Here is a 26,127-nt window from a genome sequence, read left to right as displayed (position 1 = left end):
CTCTCTGTGTCCATTCACCATATGTTCTTCTTTGTTTGTATTCTCATTAGGCAGCTCCGGGAACCGATCCTGGGACCTTCCAGAGTGGGACAGAGGCAATCATTCTCTTGTGCCACCTCAGCTCCCTGGTCTGCTAAGTCTCTTATTATCTCTCCTCTGAGTCTCTTTTTGTTTCGTCATCTTGCTGTGCCAGCTCTCTGCTTTGGCCGGCACTCCTGTGCAGGGCAGCACTCCGCGTGGGCCAACTTGCCTTCACCAGGACGCCCAGGTATCAAACCCTGGACCTCCCATATGGTAGATGGGAGCCCAATCGCTTGAGCCACATCTGCTTCCCCTCTAGCCCCCTTTGACTAGTGCCTGAGCTTCCATTTCCAAAAATATTTGCAGAGAAAGGGGCCTCCCAGAAGAGCCCGTTTAGTCCACCCTGCATCCGCTCCGAGCTAGGCCCTCTCACATAGGTCATCTAATTCAGTCCTTACATTCACCCCGTGAGTCAGCTTCCCGTTTGACAGATAGATAAACAGGCACAGTGAGGCTGAACACCTTGCCAGAGGTCACACAGCTACTAAGTGGGAAAATTAGGACTTTGGTCTTTCTGACTCTAACCATTGGCTGCATTGTCCCAGCTGAGAAAACTATAGGACATTTTACCCAATTCTGTGACTCTAAATGACAGACAAGGCCTTCGTGTAAATGTAAAGGCATGACTTTACCAATCTTAAAAGAGGATAATGAAAGGCAGAGGAGGCGGGATTTAAGACCTGGTTGGTTTACCCTTTCTGTGCTGCCCCCCCAGGCTCAGAACTACCAAGTCTCCTGCTTGTTAGATGAACAGCCCCTTGAGGGCAAAGAACGGCTTGTCCTGCCCCAGGCCTTCTCAGCTATTCCTGCCTCAGCCTCCTGCAAAGAGGAACCAGGCAGAAGCCCCATTCTTAGAACCTGGAAGCAAGAACCAAGCAGGACTTGCCCTCAGGCTGGTCTGAGGACCAGTCATCTCAGCAGTTGGAGCAGCCCTCCTTAAACTCCCCTCCCCTGGGGGAATGCTGGCTCATGCCCAGGGTGGGCAGCAAGGCTGAACGTCCAGGTGGAACTGGGTGGCCCCAGCGTGGTGGTGGGAAGTAGACAGGAAACCTGGCAGGGTTGCGTGAGCTCGCGCTCCCTTTCCTAAGCTCCTTGCAACATCCTTTTGTAAGAAGAAGAAATAGTGCCATTGGCATGTGATTGAGTCATGGTTCAACCCGTTTGCCTCTTCTCTGGCCCTAAAACCACAAGCCTGGCTGAGGAATTTAGGTCCACAGTGTGGAATCTGAATAGCTTTGTGTAGGGAGAGGTTTTGAAAGAAAGGAAAATGGTATCTGCTTGTCCAAGGGAATGCATGAAGACATCGAGGAGGAATGCAAGGGCTTTAACGGTTAGGGTCCCTCAGCAGTTGGGCTGTGACTCATCCAGCGTGGGCACAGATTCCTAACAGATGAAGCCTGGCTGACGACATCCTTCTTGCGAGCTCATCTGTGAGCTCTTGTAGCCGCCGCCTGACAGGCTCTTACCTTGGGGATTTTCATCACGTGGATTTTTCTTGCCCAGCCACACTTCATGCCCGTCATGCCTTCCAACTCATCCACTTTTCTGTCATCTAGAAGGTGGGGAACGAGGAGTTTCACAAGGCTGTCTCATGGCTCTCCCTCCTCTCGGCATTCTTAGGACAGTGTGTGCTTCTAGGCTGACCCATCCTCCTGAGAGTCCTTGAGGCTGTCAGCGTTCACTTCAGCCCTGAGCTGGGCGCTGCACTGTCTTGGGATCTGGAGAAGATGAAGGCAGTCTTCCCACCCTCGAGGAGGAGGCCAGGGCTGGTGGGATCTGGGAAGGCTTCCTGGAAGAAGCCCAGCACAGAGCTTTGAAATATAGTACTAGTTCAAAAATACGTGAGGACTAAGTTCATACCCAAATTGAGTCTTTAAAAGTGAGTAAGGGGAAGCGGATTTGGCTCAACTGATAAAGCGTCTGCCTACCATATGGGAGGTCCACGGTTCAAACCCAGGGTCTACTGACCTGTGTGATGAGGTGGCCCAAGCACAGTGCTGATGCGCGCAAAGAGTACCATGCCACGCAGGGGTGTCCCCCATGTAGGGGAACCCCATGTGCAAGGAGTGCGCCCTGCAGAGAGCCACCCCACATGAAAAAAGCTCAGCTCACCCAGGAGTGGCACCACACACACAGCTGATGCAGCAAGATGATGCAACAAAAAAAAAGAGACACAGATTCCTGGTGCCGCTGACAAGAATGCAAGCAGTCACAAAAGAACACACAGCAAATGGACACGAGAAAGCAGACAACCGGGGGAGGGGGGCAGGGGAGAGAAATAAATTTGAAAAAAAAAAGTGAGTATGAATTAGTCTAGGCAAGAGTCCAAGCCAGGGTCTCCATGAACAGACTCAATGTTCCTTAAGTTAATAGGAAGAAGTAAGAAATGAAACTGGGAAAGTGGGCTAGGGAGCCTCATGTGCCATGTCAGGGACCTAAAATTGTATCCAAAGAAAGATGAGAAACTTTCAAAGGGCTGTAGGTAGGAAGTGACATGGTCAGATTTCCAGCAGAGTAGAGGATGGGTTGGAAGAGGCCAGCTTGGAAGCAGGGAGACGAGTTAGAAGGTACTACAGTCGTCACAGGGTGATATGAGTCTATAGTGGGGCAGGGGAGTGGCGGTGGAGAAGAGAGAACAGGTTCGAGAAGTACTTAGCATTTCAGTTTGGCCACAGAGGATGAATTAGGTAGGAAGGAGATCTCCAGAAGACACCCCAGGTTTTCCGCATGGACGTGCCACAGACAAGCTGAAGATGTGAAGCGGCGCTTGTTGAGGCAGAAGCACGAGCTCAGCGCAGGCATGCTGAGTTAGCGTGGCCTGCGAGGGACACCTGGTTGAGCAGGCTCACAGGTAGGTGGATGAATCTGAAGACGGAGGAGACTCTGGGCTACAGATACTGGGCTGGGACTCCTCGTATTCATAGCAGATGAGACTACAGCAGGAAATTATGGAGAACGACGAAGGCCACGGGCCAAGGACAGAACCCAGGGGTCCACAGCGTGGATGTGTGAGAGGAGGAAGAGGACCCCGTGACGGGCCGAGGAGGCAGGTCACAGAGCCCAGGGCCCAGCAGAGGCCCTCACTGCCCCAGCGTCCTGATCCGCTTCTCCCCCTCCTGAACCCTCTGTTTACGTCCTCTAGCTGTCCTATCCTTCTAAAGAAGCTTCCTTACATCCTAACTCCCCAAGCGGCCCTCTCAAGAGATGGCTGTTCCTCATCCAACGCCCATTCCCTGCAGCTTCGTCTATAAAGATTCCTGCCTCGTTGGGGTTCCTGCGGCTCACGTAGAGCCCCCTCGGCCTTCTTTCCTGATCACTCTGTTTTAGATGGTGGCCTCCACGTCACCGTCTTCCTCTCCATCCCACCGCTGCCATCATGGGATGGCTTCAGTGCCGTGAGGATCGGCCACCTCCAAGGCCCATAGACCCGCGTCACCCACAACTCGAGGGACTCCTCTGTCCATTTCCGCCTTCCCAAGGTGACCCCAGACTCTGTTGCCATCTGAAGCCACTTCTCCTCTGTAGTCGTAACTGCACACCTGCCCTCTGACCACAGCCAGCTCTCAGCCCTGCTCCTTCCCATGTCCTCCACCCCCCTGGTTCCCTCCTTTTGCTCCTGGTCTCTTGAGTCCCTCCTAACCTCTTCTTCCCTGCCCAGACAGACCCTCTGGGCGTTCTGAAGTAGTCTCTCCTGAAACCTTTGCTTCCTTTGCAACCCTCACCCTTTCCCCACACCTGCCCAGGACACCTCTAGTTCACATTCCCTTCTCTGTTCCTGCCCGAAGCACCCAGAGGAAAAGTGGGGCCCCCATCTAGAAGAGTCTCACTAGAGAGCCATGGTCCCAGGCCCCCCTCCCAGTCATTCCTCATCAGCACAGAAAACACAAGCTCTTCCCATGGTGAGGTGGCAAAATCTGAGCCCAAGTTAGCTTCTCCAGCTGCTGGATTCCCACACACGTGTCCTTGGTGCAAATCCTGACTCTGCCATTTGCCACCCTTTTTTTTACCTTGGACAAGCCTCTTCAAATCCCAATTTCCTTCACTTTAAAGTGAGGATCACCCAGGGGTGCTGCTAGCCACCATGGCACTTGGTGCGAATTAGGAGGAGGTGCCCCTCTGAGGCACACACCCCTCAGCTGAGCGTCATTTGTGCATGCCAGTGCGTGTGACCATACACGCAGCCCCACGCCACCGCCGTCCACGGGGTTCTTGTGAAAAGTAGGGGCAGTAACATGCAGAGCGCCCAGCAGAAGGCCCAGCTCTGGGCAGGGCCTCAGGAAGAGAGCCCGTGCAGGCCACCAGGGCCTGGGTTAACGTGCAGGTGCATCTGCCGGCGCGTGCGTGCGGCCCCTTGCGGGCACTTACTGCCCAGCTCCCGGGTTCATCAGTGTGCTCCTGGCCCTCCCCAGGGTGCAGAGCCCCGAGGAGCTGGGACATGAGCGGGCTAAGTTCAGTGAAGGTGCAGACCCACAGTCATGGTCAAGACCCCCAGGCAGGCAAGGGACAGTGGGAGGGAAGAGGGGGGCAGGTGGACAGAGAGGATGGTCTGAAAGAGAAGGGAAATGAGAAGCCAACCTCCCCCTGGCGACACTGCCTCGGTTCCTAATGAGAGAGCCTGCCACCCCCGGCCCCGCAGAGAGCCTCCACCCACGAAGGCTCTGGTGGTCCGTGGAGCGGGCCGTGCTGTCCTTTCTCTCCACCGACGGCTGCTCCACCTGCCTCCACGGGGACCTCAGCCCCAAACTTCCCAGAGCCCAGGAGGCCGACGGCCCTCAGGAGAGCAGGGGCCTCCGAATGCCACAGCCACCCGAGAGTGGCTCTCCTTTAGAGGAAATCATTGGGAGAAGGCAATGAATAGTAGCCACAGGGGGTGTTTTTTATTAAAGGAAGATTAAGCCATCACCCCTTTTTGGCACAAAAATAATTTTCAGTAAAAGGTTAAAACCGTCATGTTGTATCAGTGAGAACTCTTCCATTATTCCAAGAATGATTGATTGGAAAGTACTTTGCTTACAGGAAAATCACAGTGATACAATACAGCCTCCACTCTTAAAGCACTTTCCATTTTTGAAAAATCATTTCAATGTATAAAAATAGTTATACCGAAGATGTGAATCAACAGCCAAGTAATTTATTGGCACTTGAAAGCTTTGTGGTATAAATAGATTCAACAATGAGAATATCAAGTAACTCAGCCATGGCAACCTAACCTTCATTTTCACTAAAACAAAAGTCACACACAAAGGACATGTGCCTGTGGTGTGATGTAAGGGTTCGTGGCTCCTTCCTCTCTGGTCTTTTTTTTTTTTTTTTTTTTTTGTCTTTTCGTTGTCTTCTTGTTTCTTCTGAACCCAGGACCTCCCACGTGGGAGGCGGGTGCCCAACAGCCTGAGCCACAACACTCCCCAGTGTTTGTGTTTTTGCATATCAGGTCGTCCCAGAACATTTGTTTTAAAGACTATCCTTGCCTCCATTGAACGAATACCTAGGTTGAAAATAAATCGACCCATATATCTTTGGGTCGATTTCTAGACTGTTTTCTGTTCCATGGATCTAAGTATCTAACCTTTCATCAATATCTCACAGTCTGCTTATTATAGCTTATGGTAAGTCTTAAAATCAGATAGTTAACATCTTCCAACTTTGTTCTTTTTCAGAATTGTTTTGCTATTCTAGGTCCATTGCATTTTCACATAAATTTCAGAATCAATTTATCAATTGCTAAAAATTCCTAGCTGGGATTTTTATTGGAATTGCATTGACTCTCTGCATCAATTTGCAGAAAATTGACATATTAGCAATATTGTGTTTTCCAATACAGGAATATGGTTTATCTCTCCATTTATTTAAGTTTTCTTTCATTTTTATTATGTTCCATAATAAGAATATACAGGTCTTATACCGTTCTGTGAAATTTAATCCTTAAACAGTATTTTATGCTATTGGAAATAATATTCTGATGATTTTGATTTCATATTGCCCATTACTAATATATAGAAATGTAATGTATTCTGCTACCTTGCTAAGCTCACTATTTCTGGTCAGTGTTTTTTTTCTATATTCCTTAGGATTTTCTACATAGGTGATTATGGCATCTACAAAGAAAGCATTTTACTTCTTCCTTTGCAATCTGTATGCCTTTTTTTACCCCCCTTGTCGGTTACATTGGCCAGGTCATCCAAACTGACATCCTTGATTTGTTCCCAATAGTAGAGAAAAAGCATTGTCTTTCCCATTAAGTATGATGTTAGCGGTAGATTTCTTAAAATGCCCTTTATCAAAAATATCAAGTTACTTTGCATTCCAGATTTTCTGAGATTTTATCATGACTGGATATAGAAATTTGTCAAATGTTTTTTATGCATCTATTAAATTTATCATAAGATTTTTAAAACTTTTAAATTTATTTCTTATTCTGGTATATAGATTATATAGCAAAACTTTTTAAGTTTACAAAAGACTTCTAATATAATGAATTATATTGATTGATCTTTTTAAAAATATTAACCCAAACTTGCATTTCTGGGATGAGTACCACTTAGTCATGATGTATTATCCTCTGTGTGTGTGTGTGTGCGCGTGTGTGGAGAGAGAGAGAAAATGACTTAAGAAGCATTCCCTTGGTCCTTCTATTTTCTGAAAATAATTGTATAAAATTAGTTGTATATCTTCATTAAATATTTGCTAGAATTCTCCAGTGAAGCCTTCTAACCTAGAGTTTTCTTTGGAGGGAAACCCCCTAATTTTAATACAAGAAGAACTTACCTTTTCACTCTCTACCAACACAGTATGTAGCACTGAGAATGAAGAGAAGCAACATTGTGAAAATCATCCTTGCCTCTACTTCCAGCACATGCCATGTTATGAGCACTGTTTCCCCGGTTTGGCTATAGGGGGAAGTAATTTAAGTGATTTCTATAGAGATCTATAGATAAGTACAATCTTTTTTCAGCTTCTTTTAAAATCTTCTCTGTAGCCAACAGGGGTGTGTGAATCAGAATTCACTAGTGACGCTGGAATGGTTTCCCTCGGCTTCGTGCCTCTGCCCTGGGCAGGCTGCAAGGTAAAGGTGAGGGCGGCACAGAGGCATGGCGTTCCTGGCCACTGAGCACCTTTATTCTCTTAATTTTTAAATTGGAAGTATTACCAGCTTATTGCAAGTCAAACAGTATCAACATATATGAAGAAAAATTTTGTCCCTTCCCATCCAAATAACAACCAAATATTAATAATGTGATACATATCCCCTCTTCATACTTCTCTGTATTTTTTAATACACACATACACATAGGTGTTCTTTTTGCTCTTTTTGGTTTTTCATTTTCTCACAAAAATGGGATAGCTACACTGAAACTTTGCTTTTCTCCTTAACTCTTGGACATTTCTCCAGATATTTACGTATTATATATTGCTAACTTTTTCTTATTAATAGCTACATGTTTTTCCGTAATAAGACTCTGCTGAGAGTGGGGGGTGCCGTCCCTCAGCACAGACAAAGCAGCCTGCCTAAAAGAGCCTGCCTGAAAGATCGTTTCAGTGATAATGTCGTCAGGTCTGCCACTCAGGGACCTCCCATTCCTGCCTGGGAGAGTGGGAAGCGAACCCCGCCCCCTGCCGGCTTCTACGGACAGGCCCAGCCCTCCCAGACCAGACTAAAGCAGAGCCTGAGCAGAGAGGCTCAGGCTCGCACTCTCACTTTGCAGTTAAACCACTTGGTACCCTTGGCAGATGTCTTCCTTTCTCAGCCCAAGCCTCAAGATGAGAATTCCTGCACTGATGAGATACAAGGTGCAGGAGCACTCTGAGAATTGCAGAGGCACGAGTTAAACTCCAGTAAAGTTCCAGAAGTCCTTGGCCTGGCTCATTTAAAAATAACTGGAAAATAGAGAAAAGAAGGAAGTTACCAAAAAAAAAAAAAGTACTAAAGTCTACTCATCCATTCTCCTGATAAATTGTTTCCAGTGTTTTACCTTTGGAAACAGTACTGTCATAAGCATCTTTGTACATATATCCTTTTACAGATTTTATTTCTGGTAAGGTAGACTCGGAAGCAGGGTTGCTGAATCACCGGGCATATTTTTTGTTATTTTAATGAATATTGTGTGATGACTCCTCCACCTCCCCACCAGCATTGTATGACAGTACCTGTTGGTCTTGTTATCAGTCTTAGTTCTTTTTTATCAAAATGCGATGGTAAAAATGATTTTTATTTGCATTTTCTTGACTACTAGTGATGGAGCATCTTTTCATATGTTCACTGTTTACTAACCATTTACATTTCCTTTTCTGAAAAATTGCATGTCTATATATTTTGTCCATTTTCATCCTGAATTTGTCCTTTTCCTAGCAATTTGAAGGTGTTTTTTTTTTAATATTTGGAATATGTATTGCAAGAATTTTCACCAACTGTTCTTTTTTATCTTTATTTATAGTGAATTTGGACATACCATTTTTAAATGTTTTTATAAAATTAAAATTTGTTCTTTTTCCATTATGGCTTTTGGGTTTACTGACTTGCTTGTGGTTCTCCTGCCTGGGATTATATTAGGTTGGTGCAAAAGGAATTGCGTTCTCAGACCATGAATTTTAAGTCATTATAACTAGGCTCAAACACATCTTTATTAATCAAAATAGGAACCATTATAATCACATTTTTGCCAATGAGAAATTCATTTATTCCTATAGCGTAAAAATCCATGCTTTGGGATTCGACAAACTCTTAGAAAGCATTTTCTACATCCTGCTGGTTGTGGAAGCATTTTCCCTGCAAAAAGTTGTCAAGATGCTTGAAGAAATGGTAGTCGGTTGGCGAGAGGTCTGGTGGACATGGAGGATGAGGCAAAATTTCGTAGCCTAATTCGTTAAACTTTGGAAGTATTGGTTGTGCGACAATTGGTTGTGCGACCTGCGGTCGGGTGTTGTTGTGAAAAATTGGGCCCTTTCTGTTCACCAGTGCCGGCTGCAGGCGTTGCAGTTTTCCGGGCATCTCATGATTTGCTGAGCATACCTCTCAGATGTAATGGTTTTACCGGGATTCAGAAAGCTGTCGTGGCAGCAGACTACCAAGCAGTGACCATGACCTTTTTTTGGTGCAAGTTTGGCTTTGGGAAGTGCTTTGTAGCTCCTTCTCAGTCCAGCTGCTGAGCTGGTCATTGCCGGTTGTTGTATAAAAGCCACTTTTCATCGCACATCACAATCCAATAGAGAAATGGTTCATTGCTGTTGCATAAAATAGGAGAAGACGACACTTCAAAACATTTTTTTAAATTTTCGGTCAGCTCATGAGGCACCCACTTTTCGAGCTTTTTCACCTTTCCAATTTGCTTCAAATGCTGAATGATCATAGAATAATCGATGTTGAGTTCTTCAGCAACTTCTCATATAGTTTAAGAGGATCAGCTTCAATGATTGCTCTCAATTGGTCATTGTCAACTTCCAATGGCCAGCCACTAAGCTCATCTTCAAGGCTCTCGTCTCCTTTGCAAAACTTCTGGAACTACCACTGCACTGTACATTCATTAGCAGTTCTTGGGCCACATGCATTGCTGATGTTGTGAGTTGTCTCTGCTGCTTTACGACCCATGAACTCAAATAAGAAAATCGCTCAAATTTGCTTTTTGTCTAACATAATTTCCATAGTCTAAAATAAATATAAACAGCAAGTAATTAGTCATTAGCTTATAAAGTGAGAAATGCACATAAAAATGATGTATAGGGAAACGGACTTTGGCCCAGTGGTTAGGGCGTCCGTCTACCATATGGGAGGTCCGCGGTTCAAGCCCCGGGCCTCCTTGACCCGTGTGGAGCTGGCCATGGGCAGTGCTGATGCGCGCAAGGAGTGCCGTGCCACGCAAGGGTGTCCCCCGCGTGGGGGAGCCCCACATGCAAGGAGTGCGCCCGTGAGGAAAGCCGCCCAGCGTGAAAGGAAAGAGCAGCCTGCCCAGGAATGGCGCCGCCCACACTTCCCGTGCTGCTGATGACAACAGAAGCGAACAAAGAAACAAGACGCAGCAAATAGACACCAAGAACAGACAACCAGGGGAGGGGGGGAAATTAAATAAATAAATAAATCTTTAAAAAATAAATAAATAAATAAATAAAAAAGAAAATGATGTATAATATAACCACATTATTTAAGAGTGCATACCAATATCAAATGGCAAATTTCAACAAAGCAAAACCACAATTACTTGTGCACCAAACGAATACAAATATTCATCTTTTCATCCAATTGTTTTTCTCTTTTATTTTTTATATTCAAACCTTTCATCAATCTGGAATTTGATTCCATATATGATGGATGGAGGAGTCAAGATTTGGAATCTTACATTGCCATAACTCTTCCTATCTTGCCACATGTTCCATGTTTTCATAATACCTCCTCCACCCAAGCCACTAATTTCTCTGCTTTCAGACATTTTTCAAGTCACATTGCTATGCTGTAAAGCCTGAGAGAGGAGCCAGGTTTATCTTTTCTCTATCGTATCTCAGTTGTAAAACACCTAACATAGTGTCTGACACATTTTGAGCACTTGGAAAACATTTATGGGAGGAAGGACAGTTGTTGAATTCACACCTGGTTTCCTCTGACTTCTTGACAAGTTTTCATCTTGACTCTTGTATCTGTGTAAAAAAGGGAAATGTCCTTCTAAATACACGGTCTCAGGAGCTCACTCTGCTCCTTCCACCTCGTCTTTGTTCTTTGAGGCCTGCCTTCTCTCTGTAACATCTTATTTATACAAAACCCCTTCTTCAGGAAGGCAGGCCTTCTTAAAATCCAACAGTATTTATGACTTCTTCCAAACTATTAAAGTAGCACTTAAACCACAGTGGATTTTACTTCTCCTTTGGCGCCCATCAGTGCTGGGCACGTAGCTCACCAAAGACTTCAACTGCTGCTGGAGCACTAGTCCATGCCAAGGCTCTTTTTAAAGGCTCAAGTATAGCCTTAAGATTTGTTAAGAAAGCTCTCGGGTGTAAGGACCAGCAAAGTGGGGAAGAAATGGGGAATGACCCTGAAAGCTGTTAAATACCAGAACTTTTTTCAAGTGACATTGTACAATCACATTTAAATTATTTTAAACACATTTGTTAGTCATACATGTGACGAGGTGTTATCCTGCCTTAACACAGAGGTCAACAGACATTTTTGAGGTGCTAATTCCATGGGTTCCCATATGGCCTACTTGGACCTTTGAAGCTTCAGAAAAAAAGAAATTTGATATTTCCCATATTTAGTTTGAAAATAACATCTGGACAGCACTCACCACTTTCTGCTTGCACATTTTTATGGAGAAATGACTGATCCTAGGGCTGGAGCAGGGAAAATGCAAGATGAGACTATAGAGTCCTAGTGCCAGAAAGTTACACACACACATACAATAAAAGGATTGGGGTATGTCATACAGACGAAGGAGCCAACTTTCCAATGGCCAAAATTAGAACAATTTAAGCAAGAAAATAAATATATCCCAAATAAAATATTGATATGTTTAAATAAATGCATAGTACAGGATTATCTCCCATACAGAAGAATTCCAAATAATTTATGTAGATACTTTACCCTCAGGAAGGTAGTCTAACTCCACCTGGCCCTTAAGTGTGGCCTATACGTGGTGACTTGCTTCCCAAGAGTAGAGTATGAGAAGATGGGGACAGGGAGCAGGGAGTAACTTTCCAGTGGAGAATGCAGTTTGGGGGGCAGGGTAGCTCCATGGTTGAGCACCTGCTTCGTGCACGAACAAGGTCCCGGGTTCAGTCCCCGGGACCTCTGAGTTTGGGCAAGATTGACCACATGTTTATTGCATAAATGTGATTTTAATTACAGGGTGCTGGTGACAGTTTTGTAGGAGCTCTCGCCTTCTACCTGGCTTACTACCCAAATCTGTCCTTGGAAGAAATGCTCAAGAGATCCAATTTCATCGCAGCAGTCAGCGTCCAGGCAGCAGGAACACAGTCATCTTATCCATACAGAAAGGACCTGCCATTTGAACTGTTTTGATTGCTTTCAATTCCAAAATCAATGTACGTGGAAATAAAATGTATTTGGTAAACTTGCAGTTTACCATGACATGCCTTCTTCTCCTTTGCAAGTATTATGTCCATTTATTAAAAGTCATCCCCAAGCTTTCATTTGTTGACTTACAATGATCATCTTTGCTTTGCATACATTTCTAAGAGCCAACCACAATAAAAGATGTTATGAACAGGGTCTGAGCAAGCATTTCCACTACTCAGGGGCCAGTGCTCTGTGCCAAAGGTTCGTTACACGACATGTGCACTATACAGCAGGGGTGTGGGCAAGAGCGTCTACAGCCATGCCGGAGCAGGCATGTTAAACTGGGGTCAGCAGGAGCAGGGAGGCCTGTGAACTGAACAGCTGTTTCTAAGGGGCAGCTGACATTCAGCTTAGCTTAGTGTTGTAAAGCTTCTGGTTTTTCAAGAGAAGCCAGATATTCAGGCACTTGTTAAAATTTGTGTGTAAATACCAGCAATCAATTTAAAAAAAAAAAAATACAAACACCACCTGTAGGCCACATTTAGTCCATGGGCTAAACTTACAAGTTATTTGTTAAACCAGATTCTAAGTTTTTAAAAAAAGGCTACCCACGCATGTCACAGATCCTTTACCTTGGCTTAGCTAATATCAGGTGATGGATTTTTCTTGTAACCCAAGGTCATTGTGTATCATTTCAGCCTAAAATTGAGAATCAAAATCTCACTTATACCTTTTGAACCAGAGCTTTACCAAGACACTATAAAAATAGCTAATTGACTAGAACACCACAGTCCTCTCAGACTTGACAGCTGTCTATAACTAATTCCATTTCCAGAGAGCTACTATTGCATTTCCTCCAGAGACAGACGGAGCCATGGAGAGGAGACACCTGTTATTTCAGACAGCATTGGGTTCTTAGATTGCTTGTGGCCATGGTGGGCACTCTATCAAATTCCCAAATGTTTTAAATGGGGTAGGATGTGCGCCGGCAGAGCTCAAGATGTAAGCTGACCCTTCTTACTTTCAGCTTGGTATTTGAGAAATAAAGGAGAAAGGTAGGCAATTTTGAAAACAGCTTGAGGGAAAAAGTATACAGGTCTGGGTTGGGCAAGGGTCCTCATTCAAATATGAAGGATTATCATAATTTCCAAGCCAGTTAGCTGTGTGGTACCACCATGCCCCATGGCAGTGGCTTTATGGAAATACAATATAGATCCTTTTATTAAAATCTAAGGAATAAAAGCTCTCTTAAAAAATCCTAAGTATTGCTTTCGTGACCTGGGTTTGAGAAAATGGATCAATGGCGTTTTTCCAAGCTACATAGGCACAAATCAAAAGCAGACATTCTCTTGGTTTTTGTTATAAGGCTCCCTTCTTATCGTTCCTGGTCACCCTTGATATCTTTGTTGATATAAGATCACTTGGAAAGTGACTCTGCCTTTTCTACAAAGTACAAGGAGGAGCAGGCTGGCAACCCATAAGTCTCATTCTGGAAAATTTTCACTTCTTTTATTATATAAAACAATGGTTACTTTTTACTAATATGGCTGATTTTAAAATTTCAAATAGTGGGAAAAAACAACATTAAGAGACAATAGCACTGGCTATTTTCATATTTTTTATTAAGGGCTATAAAAATATCCAGAAAGATAAATAAATGTGATGCAATGATATATGTCCTAATATGAAGAACTTCCTTTCACTGTATTGTTTTCCTTCACAATGGCCTTCAAATCACAGGAGGCAGTGATTCCATGCCATTTCCTCCTCTTTTATTACACGCTGCAGGATTTCTGAATCAGTATCCCCGCCCTCCAGTCTTCTCATTTATAAATCAAATTCATTTTCAATCCATTGTTCAGAGGGAACGTATTTTTTTCTTTTCCACGAAAAGGACTTTTTTGTTCACTGTGGAGGGAAAACAGGATTATAGCACAAAACTAAACAGTGTCATCACCATTTTTATTAAAAATACCTATTGGGCATGAGCCCTCTCCTTTCTCTTATTTCACTGTTCATTTGACATGAGGATACAGCTGATCTACTCAGTTTCTCAATTCCTGAAGCTAAAGGAGACTAGAGAAAACCGGGGGAAGAACAAGGAAAGGCCCAACAGCCAAACGTGGCATCCTTGGGACCACACATGGTCATATTTCAACCAATATGAAATGCTTAAAAAAGAAAATTAGGGGCAAAAGTGGAAAACAACGAGATGACCAAGTTAAAATCCACTCTTCCAAAAGTAAAGCAGGACAGACTGAGCTGGACTCCAGAAAAGCAGAAGACAAGAAGTGAGCAAAAATGTCAACCTGGCTGGCAGAATAAATACACAACTTCGTACTCTCCAGATATGGTTTAATACACTCGATTATGGAGTTTTTTAGTGTAGCAATAGAATTGATATTACAGCCAAAAATCTCATCGCTGTAAATACTTTTAGAGTCCAATTTTCTGAAATAAAACCAGAACCAAAGTGCTTTCTGCCTTGATGAAATTGGACTGATATGGGAGGTAAGGGTTTCAGAATTCCTAACTAATGCCCCATCACACTCAATTAACTCCCAACACCAACACCATCCCCCCATACACACACTCTATTTCCTCTTTGCCAAAAATACAAAAACCCCATACCCAGAAACTCAAAGGACTATGACATGACAACTCCTTATTTGTCTCTATCATACTGCAAAGAGATCTTAGCTTTTTTTTCTCTTCTTCTGCAATCAATATGGATACTCTGTATATGAAATTGCCAAACTGGTAAGGGAGTGTATTTAAAATCCATTCCTCTATCTCACCTCCACCCCTACCCTAATTCTGATTCAGAAGATCTAAAGTGAGGCTGGGAAAGGGGACTTGGCCCAATGGATAGGGCATCCGCCTACCACAGGGGAGTTCCGCGGTTCAAACCCCAGGCCTCCTTGACCCATGTGGAGCTGGCCCATGCGCAGTGCTGATGCGCACAAGGAGTGCCCTGTTATGCAGGGGTGTCCCTGCGCAGGGGAGCACCACGCGCAAGGAATGCACCCTGTAAGGAGAGCCACCCAGCCTGAAAGGAAGTTCAGCCTGCCCAAGAATGGCACCGCACACACGGAGAGCTGATGCAGCAAAATGACCGCAACAAAAAGAGACAGATTACTGTACCGCTGACAACAGAAGTGGGCAAACACGAAGCAAATGGACACAGAGAACAGACAACTTGGCTGGGGGGAGAGAAATTTAAAAAAATCTTTAAAAAAATAAAGGCTGGAAAGTTTTTTGGTTTTTTGCTTTTATCTTAGACATAGATTAATTTTTTTTGGTTTGGTTCTTGCTTAATATTTTTTATTCATTTATTTTTTTTTTAATTTATTGAAATATATCACTCATACATAAACATTTAAGTGTATAATAGTTGTGAACCTACAAAAACATATATAACATCTCACCCTACCACTAATAACTTGCATTATTTTTAAACCTTTTTAACTGATTAAAGAGCATTGTCAAAATATTACTAGAGTAGTTTTCCACTAACCAATCTGATTGCTATATCATTTTATATCATTTATATATGAATATACATAAACAGTTAAGTATATAGTAAAAGTTGTGAACTTACAAAGCAAAGATGCATAACATCATACAGGAGTCCCATACATCAACCCTCTACCAACACCTTACATTGTCATGAGATGTTGGTTACAAACTGTGAAAGAACACTGTCAAAATCTTACTACTAATCATAGTCTTTATCTTACATTTGGTGTATTTTTCCCCCAACCCACCTTATTATTATTTTTTAAATATATATTTTTTGACAGAAGTTGTAAACTTATAAAACAATCATGCACATGTGCAGAATGGGGCTGGAATGTTTTTTAAAGCTCCTCAGATGATTCTGATGGGCAGCTGGACTTAAGACCCACTAGAGCTAATCAGCAGAATTTTATCTACAATAGCAATAAAATACAAAATATACATAATACATTGTTCATAAATGTTATTTTAACATACTTCAAACCATCTAAAATTAAACTTAAGTAGGAATGATCCTCCTAGACCCAAGGAAACAACAATCATTACAAAATGCTAGTAAAGAAACAATATAGCCTCCCATCAAATATTAACTGGAAGAAATATTTCTCCCTTGTTATTCTATATGGAACTAAAAAAATGGGTGAAAACAAAACTTGTCTCACTGATAACCTGAAAGGAGTGACCAGGTAAGATTAGTAAACCAATGTTTTATTCAAGAAAATTCTCTGATTCATTCACTGCCTTTATTCCCTTAACTCAAAGAAAATTTCAGTCCACAGAACTGTGCTAGGCAACATGGAGTTTACGAAAGTGTAAGAGTCCCTGATGTAATTCATGAGTACCCCATGAGGTGGCCATGTGAATGTCCACTAAGCCCCATGGGAACTTAACCAACGAGGACTGCAACGGTGAGGGCGGGCCTTGTGGAGAGTCAAGCTTGGCCCCTGAGCGAGCAGCAGTGGATGAGGTGAGCCAGAAGCAGCTCGTGGTGTAGGAGAATGGTGGCAGGAGGCAGGAATGACAGTGGGGCTCCATGGCCTTGAATGCTAGGCTGACCACAGGGGAGGATATTGAGGAAGAAGAAAAAAAAAAGTTTTAGAGAGATTAATTTGGTTCCATGTAATGGGAAAAATAGGAAGCTTGGAGTCAGAAAGGTTGGGTTCAAGCCTTGGCTCTGCTGCTTATCAGTTCTGAGTCCCTGGGCAAGTTTCTTTAAAAGTCTAGCATCAGTTTCCTTTCCTGTGAGAAGGAAAAGAATGTTGCCAGATACACAGTAAGCACTCAATACATGTTTGCTGAGTTGAAATGACAGTGCTATCCACAATCATATACATAAACTTTCTATCAAAATATTTGCTGCTTAATTCATAGAAGAATGAGTCTGTCAAATTCTCTCCCTAGATTTACCCTAAATCTTTTCTGATTCAAGTAACGTCTATATTATCTTATTTGGTCATCAGTGGAATTAAAACTGGTTAAGTTTTCATTCTCTATATATACCTCATATATTTAACAAAGTTTAATAAGCTTATTCCTTAGACTTTAATCCTTATCCCTTGGAAAGGAGCATCCAATTTTGTATGGGGAAAAGGTATTCCGAAAGGGCAAAGGCTATGTAGCTGGTTCTTGATATACAGTGTACTAGGAAATGCTCAAATCATTAGGAAATTTTCCACGTTTCCTTACCTGACTTCCTTCATAGAACAGACTAATAAAGTATTATCCTTTAAACTAACCACTTACTCACTGAGGTATTAAAAAAGAAAAAAAAAAAAACCTGGGAGAACTGCCAAGCTATTTGGTATCTTGCAATGGGGCAGGCCCAAGGCAAACACTGTGATCACGCAAGCCTGCAGGGCATTCATAGGTGGGCAGAAAGCCATGCAGTCTATCTCAGAACATTCTCTTCTTCAAAAAAGATAAAAGTTGTGCTTTCAAGGCTCAGAACATTCCTTATCAGAAAAGTTCTAATCGTCTGTTTGAAATTTATATGAATCTTTGCCCCACTTTCAACTTACGGTCAAAAGTATTTATGGTTGGTTGTATTCTTTCCCAATCTCCAAACTTAAAAATCAATCTGACAAATAGTATGTTTCTAGTATCTCTCTCCTAAGGATGAAAATGCCAGTAGTTTCATAATTAAAATATCATAGGTTTTCAAGCAATATTTATTAAGTACTTATAAAGTACACACTCCTAAAAATAAACTCTAAAGGACCTAAACTCGTAAAAAAACAATTAGTTTATTGCAAAGTTCATTATTTTTTGAGATTTCACCAGCTGATTGATGCAAAAAAAATCAGAGGGAGGAAAATACCACACCAATCCAATATCCTAACTTCTTATTCTAACAATTTTTTCTACCCCATAGAAGGAATCATCCTGAAGTTCAGATTCCTAGTCCTCAGGTACAAACCTAGAATTCCCTTTTTATTATCATAATGAATGACCAGAAATTCCAACACCATAAAAACAGCAAGGAATTTTATCTCTCCTAAAGAATAGAACTCAAGTAAATGTGTTTCTCAGAGCTTATATTTTTTTTCATGCTGCCACGTTAGTATAGACCTCATCTTCATTAGAAGCAATTATTAAAGGGGCTGTTTAGGAGGACACAAAATTGGGGAGAAAAAAAAACTGCCCAGTGTTCTAAAATAAAATGTATTTGTTACTTTATTTTGCATAAATCTGCACGTGAAATCTAGAAATAGGAAGGGCTTCCACCAATAGCAGTCAAAAGCTGACTCTAGTGGGCTATGATGTGGACCATTGACCATGAAGTGCAGCGGTGCTCAGAGATGTATTCTCCAAATGCAATGAAAGTCTCATGATGATGGAGGAGATTGTTGCTATGGGGGGAGGAGTGGGGTGAGGGGGGTGGGAGGTATATGGAGACCTCATATTTTCTGAATGCAATAAATAAAATAAATAAATAAATAAATAAATAAATAAAAAAGCTGACTCTATTTTGTTTGTGAGCAGGCAACCTGGCCTTGGGAACACTTGTCTCTTTTGGACAAATACTTCTCCTATTTCCCAAGACCATTTAAAATTACCATTTATTATGGCATTGTAGCAGATGGTACAAAAACAAATGCCCTACTTTTCTGTACTAAAATTTAGATACCATACATGTTTAACTCAATCTGGACCCAACAACTTGTCACTATCAAACAAATGACCTGGGAAACCATAACCTCCTTCTCTGTTTCCAGAACACAATCACCTATTCTCTTTACAGGGCTGATTTCTCACCTCTAGGGCCCTGGTTAACTGCCCCGAGAGAGACCTTCCCTGATCCTCCCTAACTAAAGTAAGTTCCCCACCATTTCCCTGCAGCTTTATCTCAGCATCTGGATTGATTCTTACAGCACTCACCATAATTTATCATTATTTCTCTCTCCCCCAAACCAGATTATAAATGCCAAGTGTGTACATACTGAGTCTGTCTTGTTTCCTGGTGTACCCCAGCACATGGCTCAGTAGCTGGCACCAAAGTAAACATTCCACACATACTTGCTGAATGAATGCTTTAGTGGTGAAGGGGCCACAGAACTGCCAGCGATGTTCAGCATCAGCTTGGAAATGGAGCAACAAGCCCTGGAAGCATCTAAATCTATTGGGGAGTAACTCCTCTGAATCTTACCAACTGGGTCATAATGCAAAAGAGTCAGTTTCTCTTGTAGTCGGCTTCTCTTGGTGTTGAAGGTGTAACCTGTCCCAGCTTGGCTTATCATTTTTACCAGAATGGTTCTAAGAATTGAAAGTAAACAAACATAATTTGTTAAGCTGCCTTTTGTCTATTTTATTTTTTGAAGTTGAAATAAAGTTTTTTTTTAAAAAAAATATACTGTTAAAAGTTGAGAAAAGAGACTAAAATCAGGCCCAGGGGGCTGGCAGATTTTGAGAATCCAGTACAGTAGTAGTAGCTCTGGGAGATCACTTAGCCCTAAGAAGGTTCAGTTCTAAGACAGCCTATGTTTCCCACAGAACACAATTTCAATGGTTTTGAATTCCAAGGTTTGTTCCATTACACAGAATGCAATGGTCACAATCTCACTGGAGCAGCAAGAACAAACAAACCATGCTGCAGGACTACTCAGAAACTCACCTCTCAGGAGGGGGAAAAATACCAGAGCACCAGTAACCTTAACTGACCAGTCAGGAAATAATGACAACTGTCTCAGAAGAGCCCTCTCTTCCAGGGCACTAGCAATAGTACAGTGAAGAAGGGACAAAATATAGCAAATAAAACTTATAAATTGCTAAGGCACAAAACCTTGTTCCCCTTCGTATTTCACTGAAGACAATCGTTCCAAAGCAAAAAGTTCGTATTTGCCTCCCTGGACACCTAGCTTTAATACCTTATACTGTTACTTTTTCATGTCTTGTCTTCCCATCTAGACCAGGTTATTTTATTTCTCATCTAATTCCAAAAAGAATGTCAAGCATCTAAGACTGTATTATACATCTGTGCATCTCATCCCTTTCAGTGTTCACCACAGAGCCTCATTCATAAAAAGCATATATTTATCTGTTCATTAAGATTGGCATAATCATTCAACAAAGATTCAAAAATTATTAAGTGCTTACCTTGTGGAAAGCTCTAAGGGAAACACAAAGGCTGCACCCTATAGGAGCTACACTGTAGTATGGAAGGTGGTGTGTGACACAAGTTCTCAAAGACAGGATGTATGTGCCAGATGTCACAAGAAGGGTACCAAGAGCATGAGAAGCAGAGAGTGGCTCTACAGAAACTAAAGGCATGGGGGATTCCTTCACAACCTGGGTGTAAGGAATGCCAACAAAAATAGCTGTGGGAAGAGCTGTGGAATCAATAAAAGATACTGAGGGAAAAACACTGAAACACGTTTTTCATTAACCTTAATAAAAAAATTTTAAAAGCCTAGTTTTAAAGATTATTGATGTGTCTTGGGCTGTAAGCAAGGTTGCTTCAGAATTTTCTTATTTTTAGTACAGAAAACCTTATTTCAGTTCTTTTTCTACATTTCTGGTATTTTTAGTCTCTCTGTTACAGATCTTGGTTGTTTTTGAAATGCTTATACTATGATGCAAAGGATCACAAAATTCATTAAAACAGGCTCTATGGTTTAATGAAATCACAGCTTGTTCCACTCAGTTCCTATAACGAGCTCCAGAAAAATGGTCCCTGGTCCTCAATTTGAGGAAACAGAAATATGACAGAAATCCAGATAGAGCACGGAGTATTGGAATGTTTTGTTTAAGAACAAAATAGTAAGCGCATAAATCCTGGAACTATGTAAGACAGCAAGAGCTCCCTGAAGCAAAGTATTTGAATCATAAAGTAGGCCAGCTGGGCAGAAGGAAAATATTTTTTGAAAAAGCTCATAGGGCTAAAATAATTCATCAATAATCCTTTTAGAAAATGGAAACCAAAAGCTTACTTTTACTACAAGGATGTATTAGTAGTGGCTAACTAACAAATCTAACAAAGACATGTAATATGTAAAAAGAAAGAAAAACCTTTACTTACTTTGACTTGCTCTTGGCAACTTTTTGTAGAGAAGAAATGGATGGAAGAAAAAAGAAAAATATCAATTCATTATCTTTCTTATGCAGAGTTCATATCCATGTCTGTAATAACCAAATATCTTTCACTTAAAGTATGCCACGAGTGGTCGTTCAAGTAGCTATTTCCTAGATATTAAGGATCCCTTTTTAGGATTTTATAGAAGGGAGAAAAAAAGATCCAATCAGACCAACACAATTCTGGATGCAATGTTTTGCACAATCTCATTTCAGTTGGACTTGCTATCTTTTTAAAAAAAAAACAAATGAATTTTATTGATGCATATTAATAAAGCATACAATTCATCCAAAGTGTACAAGCAATGGTATTTGGTATAGTCACAGTTGTACATTCATCAATCATTATTAGAACATTTTCATTATTTCAATAATAATAAACAAAAAAAGAGAGACAATTCTTCACGTTTTAATGTTTCCCCTGCCATAACTTGCTATCTTTTAAATCTTTCTAAAAAGAGATCTGCTCCATCTCTTCCTCTTCTAAGGTGCAAATATTTGCACTGGAACAAGCCTCTTGCTTGACCAATCAACCAGTGTAAACTGCAATGCAACCAGGTCACACCAAGTGAAGAAGGGAAACCAAATGTAACCGGGAAATCGGCCTGGTGCTAGGAAGAGCACAGACAGGGAGTCAGGGGATTTCCTCACTGCCCCTCTCGGGAGCCGTTTCCTCATCTTTACAGTTCGAAAGCAGGGGAGCTAGAGATTCTGCGGTCCTTCCCAGTTGAGATGTCCAGTATTTCTGCTGGCACATCCCTATGGAGGGAAGGAGGAAAGCACCCCGAGCCTCCAGACCAGTGAACCGCAAGTGAAACGGCAGCCAGCACCACAGAGCCCCCAAATGCACTCGCCCCCTTAGGAGAGGCGCGCCGCGAGGCACGCTGGGCCCTGGAGCCCTGAGCGCCTGGGAAGCCCGCAGCGGGAGCTGCCCAGCCGGGTCGCCCGCCTATCCCCGCATCGGCCCAGGGCCCGCCTGCCGCAGCCTCCCACTTGCAGCAGCCGCCGTCTCCGGCCCCACTTACGGGAGACCGCGCTTAGAAACATGGCGACCGCACCGGTACAGTCCCGTCCTGCCTTACGGTCCCCCAACAAACAACTACTTCCGGGGCACACGCCCGTTCCGGAAGAGAATTTGGCGGGGGGAGGGGGGGTGGAGTGCCCGAAGCCGCGCCCCTCCCACTGTAAGTCCCGCCACGAGACCACAAACGAGTGGTTCCTTCCTTTGTTCTCGTGGTGGATGACCTTGTCCCCGCCTCTCCAAACAGGGAACTTTGGGGCTGAGGGTTCGCGCCCCATGCCCTGGTTTCTGTTTCCGGATCGCGATTACGCGCTTTGCATACCAGTTTCACTGATAATCTTTTAGCGATTAATGAATGTTGGTTCCTTCAGTCTAAGCCTCTGCATATTTCCTTAAGATATGCCCTCCTTTTGTAAAGCTTTCCCTGTCCTGGGTTCCATCTCAGCCTGATGAAGGCCTCCTTGCAGCTCCTTTTGTACCCCACCTGGATCTCCTGGAGGTCAGAATCCTGTGTCTCGTTATCTGCTGGATCCCGAGCATCTTGTATAGTGTCGGGCAATAGGGGCTGAATAAATGTTTATTGAATAAGTAAATGAAGTTTGTTAGTTATCCCTTTTTATAAGAGTAAACTGCGATTGGGTGCACTGAACCAGCCTAATGTCACATAACTAGGAAGGGCAGAGTCAGAATCTGTACCCAGATCCAGATCTTGTCTGACTCCAAAGGCTCACTAGGCACTCACCATCTGCCTTCATCAGTTCCTATTGTCTATGCAAGGAACCTGGGCTCCTCCAGGGAACGCATCAGTAACCTCATTTCCCAATTAAAACCAGATTTAAAAAATTTTTTTTCCTAATTTGTGATTTTATCTGTATATAAAGTCTTACAGATGAGTGACATTAGATTTGATCTCAAGGACTCTATTCACTGAAAATAATAGAATTATGGGGGAAAAAATTCAGCTCTTCAATTCTGTTTTTAAAATTAGGGCTGTCCTAGCCCTCCTTACTGCTAATAAGTTTTTATTTCTCTAATAGTTTTTGATACTCACCATGTCCACTCTCCTTCTCCATAGCCTTGACTCCAACAGCTAAGTAGCCTCTCCATGCCCTAATCCTTTCTTTACCTTGTGTGTTTCAACTACTGGCAAAGTAGAGCTTCAGGTATCCCAGAGGGTAAGGTTTCTTATCTGGAAAATTCCTTTAGAAGATAATTAAGAAAACCGAGAACAGGAAGTCAAGGAACACAAATTCAAGTCTTTGTTCTGTCCCTTGGAATGACACGTCACTCCCTCGTCTCAGTTTCTGAGGCTATAAAATATGGGCATTGGATCTATGGTTCTCATCCCTTATATGCGTCAGAGTCACCTGTGATCTTTTAAAAGGTCCACATGCCAGGGGTGAGGCCCAGGGTCTGTAGAGTTTTGTGTTTTATTTTTCCTACTTTCTATAAAGAAAAATTTCAAACATTTCAAAAAGTTAAAAGGATAATGAACAAACCACACATGCACCTTCACAAATGTTAATTCTTCCATATTTGCCTTATATATGTATATCGGTGTACACTGATTTTACCTATATTCTTTTCTGAGCCTTGTGAAAGTAAACTGAAGTCATCATGACTGTTTACCCCTAAATGCTCAAGCATTTATCTCATAATCACAATACCATTTTCACCCCTAAGAAAATTAAGTTTTCTAATATCTAATCTCTGTTCAAACTTCTCTTTTATCAGTGGAGTCCTCAAAACAGTATCCCGTCAAGGTTCACACTTCATGTTTAATTGTCATATGTCTTTAATCTCTTTCAAATCTAAAATAAAACCCCTTGCATTTTTTTAATCCATGATGACGTTTTGAAGAGAATAGGCTAGTTTTCTTGTAGAGTGGTTCATATTCTAGATTTGCCTGATTTTCTTATGGTTCATTTTATTTGTTTTTCTATCCCTGTGTTTCCTGTAAATTGGAAGGAATGGATTTCACTTAAGGCATTTTTTACAAGAAGACATCATATTGCATAAAAACTTCACATTGCAACACATCAGGAGACCTAGAAGGCCAGGTTGTTCTGCTGATAGTGCCAAGTTTGATAACCTCTAGATCTGTCTTTGTAAAGGTGCATTTTTTTTTCATTGCAATTTTCCGTGAGGTAATTTGGCACAATGAGAATATCCTCTTATCCAACAACCTTTCACCTGATGGTTTTAGAATTAATTCATGATCCTTACTTGACTCAATAATTCCATTTTGGGGTGCACAGTGGTGAGCTCCTAATTTTTATTATTCCTTCTTCATTTATTAGCAGATTCTTCTGTGAAAAAGAGCTCTCCATCAGCTAAGACTGAAGGAGAGTTCCTCCTAAACAGGCAGGGAAAATGTTAATCTTTTCTCTTTAATCGACAATATTCAGAGTAAGGAATAGATATGGCTCACTTTCAATGGTGGCAAAAAGGTTTTCTTCCATTTTCTGCCCTACCCCTTTTTTTCTTTCTTTTATTTATTTTTGTTTGTCTGTTTCACTATCATGAATTCTTATTTATTTATAGTTTTATAACCAGCCATGGTCATTTTTCTTTTTAATGTTCAAATTGTCCCAGATTCAGCAATTGGGAGCTCCTTCTTGCTTGTCCCTTTGACACATCCCCATCAGTCTTTGAGTACTTCCTTGTTTTCTCACAAGCTGTGGCACGTTCGCTTTGTACTTTCCTTGTCCCAGAACTGGAATCAACTATTTTTCCAAGATGATCCGGTTTGTTTTCATAGGGGAAACCACAATCTAGACTCTGAATTTTTTTTAAAAATTTTATTGTGACAACATATATACAACATACAAATTCCCATTTTCACCACTTTCAAGTATACCATTCAGTGGTATTAATCACACTTCCAGCGTTGTGCTATTATCACCACTATCCATTACCAAACTTTTCTACCAACCCCAACAAAGACTCTATACCCATTAAACATTAACTTCCCTTTCCCCACCACTCCCCTCTGCTCCTGTAACCTGTCTTAATTCTATTTCTGTCCCTATGATTTTGCATGTTCTAGTTATTTCTACTTCATATTTGAGTTACAATATCTGTCCTTTTGTGTCTGGCTTATTTCACTCAGTATAATGTCTTTAAGGTTTATCCGTGTTGCCTCATGTATCAGAACTTCGCTCCTTTTTATGGATAAATAATATTCCATTGAATGGATATCACCACATTTTGTTTATCCATTCATCTGTTGATAGACATTTGAGTTACTTGGATGCTATTGCACAGCTACTGGACAAGATTAGTAGACTTCAAGCTTAATTTTAGACTATGGAATCATCATTCAAATGAAATCTGTCTCAGAGGCTCAGAATGTAAAATAGTTGCAGCTCCTGAGGGATGTCCATAGACCCCTGGACTCCACGGATCACAAATTGAGAAGCACTGGACTCTGGAGTGGCCTCATTCTCTTCCAGCTCTTCCAGCCCCATCCAAAGGGCCCTGAGCCTCCCACCATATTTCTGGCTGTGGGCAGCATCCTTCCCACACTGCCCACCCATGTGGAGGCCTGATCCAGTCAGGAGAGCGCCCTAGAGGAACAGCCTGGAGAGGACCACTCAGGGCCCGGTGTGCCTCAGAGACAGGAAACAGCACTTCAGAAATGACTCAGGACCAAGGTTTTACAGAGTGTCTGTCTCTGAGAGTCTCTCATCAAGCTTTTGCCTCCTCCCCCATTCTCCGCTCCATAGAAATGACTTGTGAGGGCCCCCAGTGACCTCCATGCTGCCAAATCCCACGTGCAATTCTCAGACCTCATTTTACTAGGCATCTGTCAGCAACATTTTAGGCAATTTCACACTCTCTCCGCCTTGAAATGCTTTCTCCACTTAGCTTCCAGGCATCCCTCTCTTGGTTCTCTTCCCACCTCAGTGACAGTTCTTTCCCTGTCTTCACCTCTAAA

General features: G+C 42.2%; 1 protein-coding gene and 1 non-coding gene across 3 annotated transcripts in view; one reads left to right on the top strand and one right to left on the bottom strand.

Annotated features, from left to right (window-relative positions):
- The window catches only part of RBKS (ribokinase), a 118,912-nt gene extending 106,699 nt beyond the window's left edge, over positions 1 to 12,213 (top strand). For both annotated transcript variants that reach the window (XM_071211922.1, XM_004452356.5), the window contains exon 8: positions 11,909 to 12,213. In XM_071211922.1, coding sequence (XP_071068023.1) covers positions 11,909 to 12,082 — 174 coding nt within the window. In that variant the 3' untranslated portion in view covers positions 12,083 to 12,213. The remainder of the gene's footprint in view (positions 1 to 11,908) is intronic.
- A 1,716-nt stretch (positions 12,214 to 13,929) lies between these two features.
- LOC101445407 (uncharacterized) lies at positions 13,930 to 22,204 on the bottom strand. The gene is made up of 4 exons (XR_009183427.2): positions 22,192 to 22,204; positions 21,114 to 21,132; positions 19,245 to 19,351; positions 13,930 to 16,649 (listed from the first exon to the last, which is right to left on the bottom strand). It is a non-coding gene; the product is annotated as an uncharacterized protein (transcript).
- Between the last annotated feature and the right edge of the window lie 3,923 nt (positions 22,205 to 26,127).

The sequence above is a fragment of the Dasypus novemcinctus genome, chromosome 25 (assembly GCF_030445035.2).
Source record: "Dasypus novemcinctus isolate mDasNov1 chromosome 25, mDasNov1.1.hap2, whole genome shotgun sequence".
NCBI lineage: Eukaryota > Metazoa > Chordata > Mammalia > Cingulata > Dasypodidae > Dasypus > Dasypus novemcinctus.
Note: the sequence above shows the minus strand (reverse complement) of the source record. Positions and strands in the feature narration are given on the sequence as shown.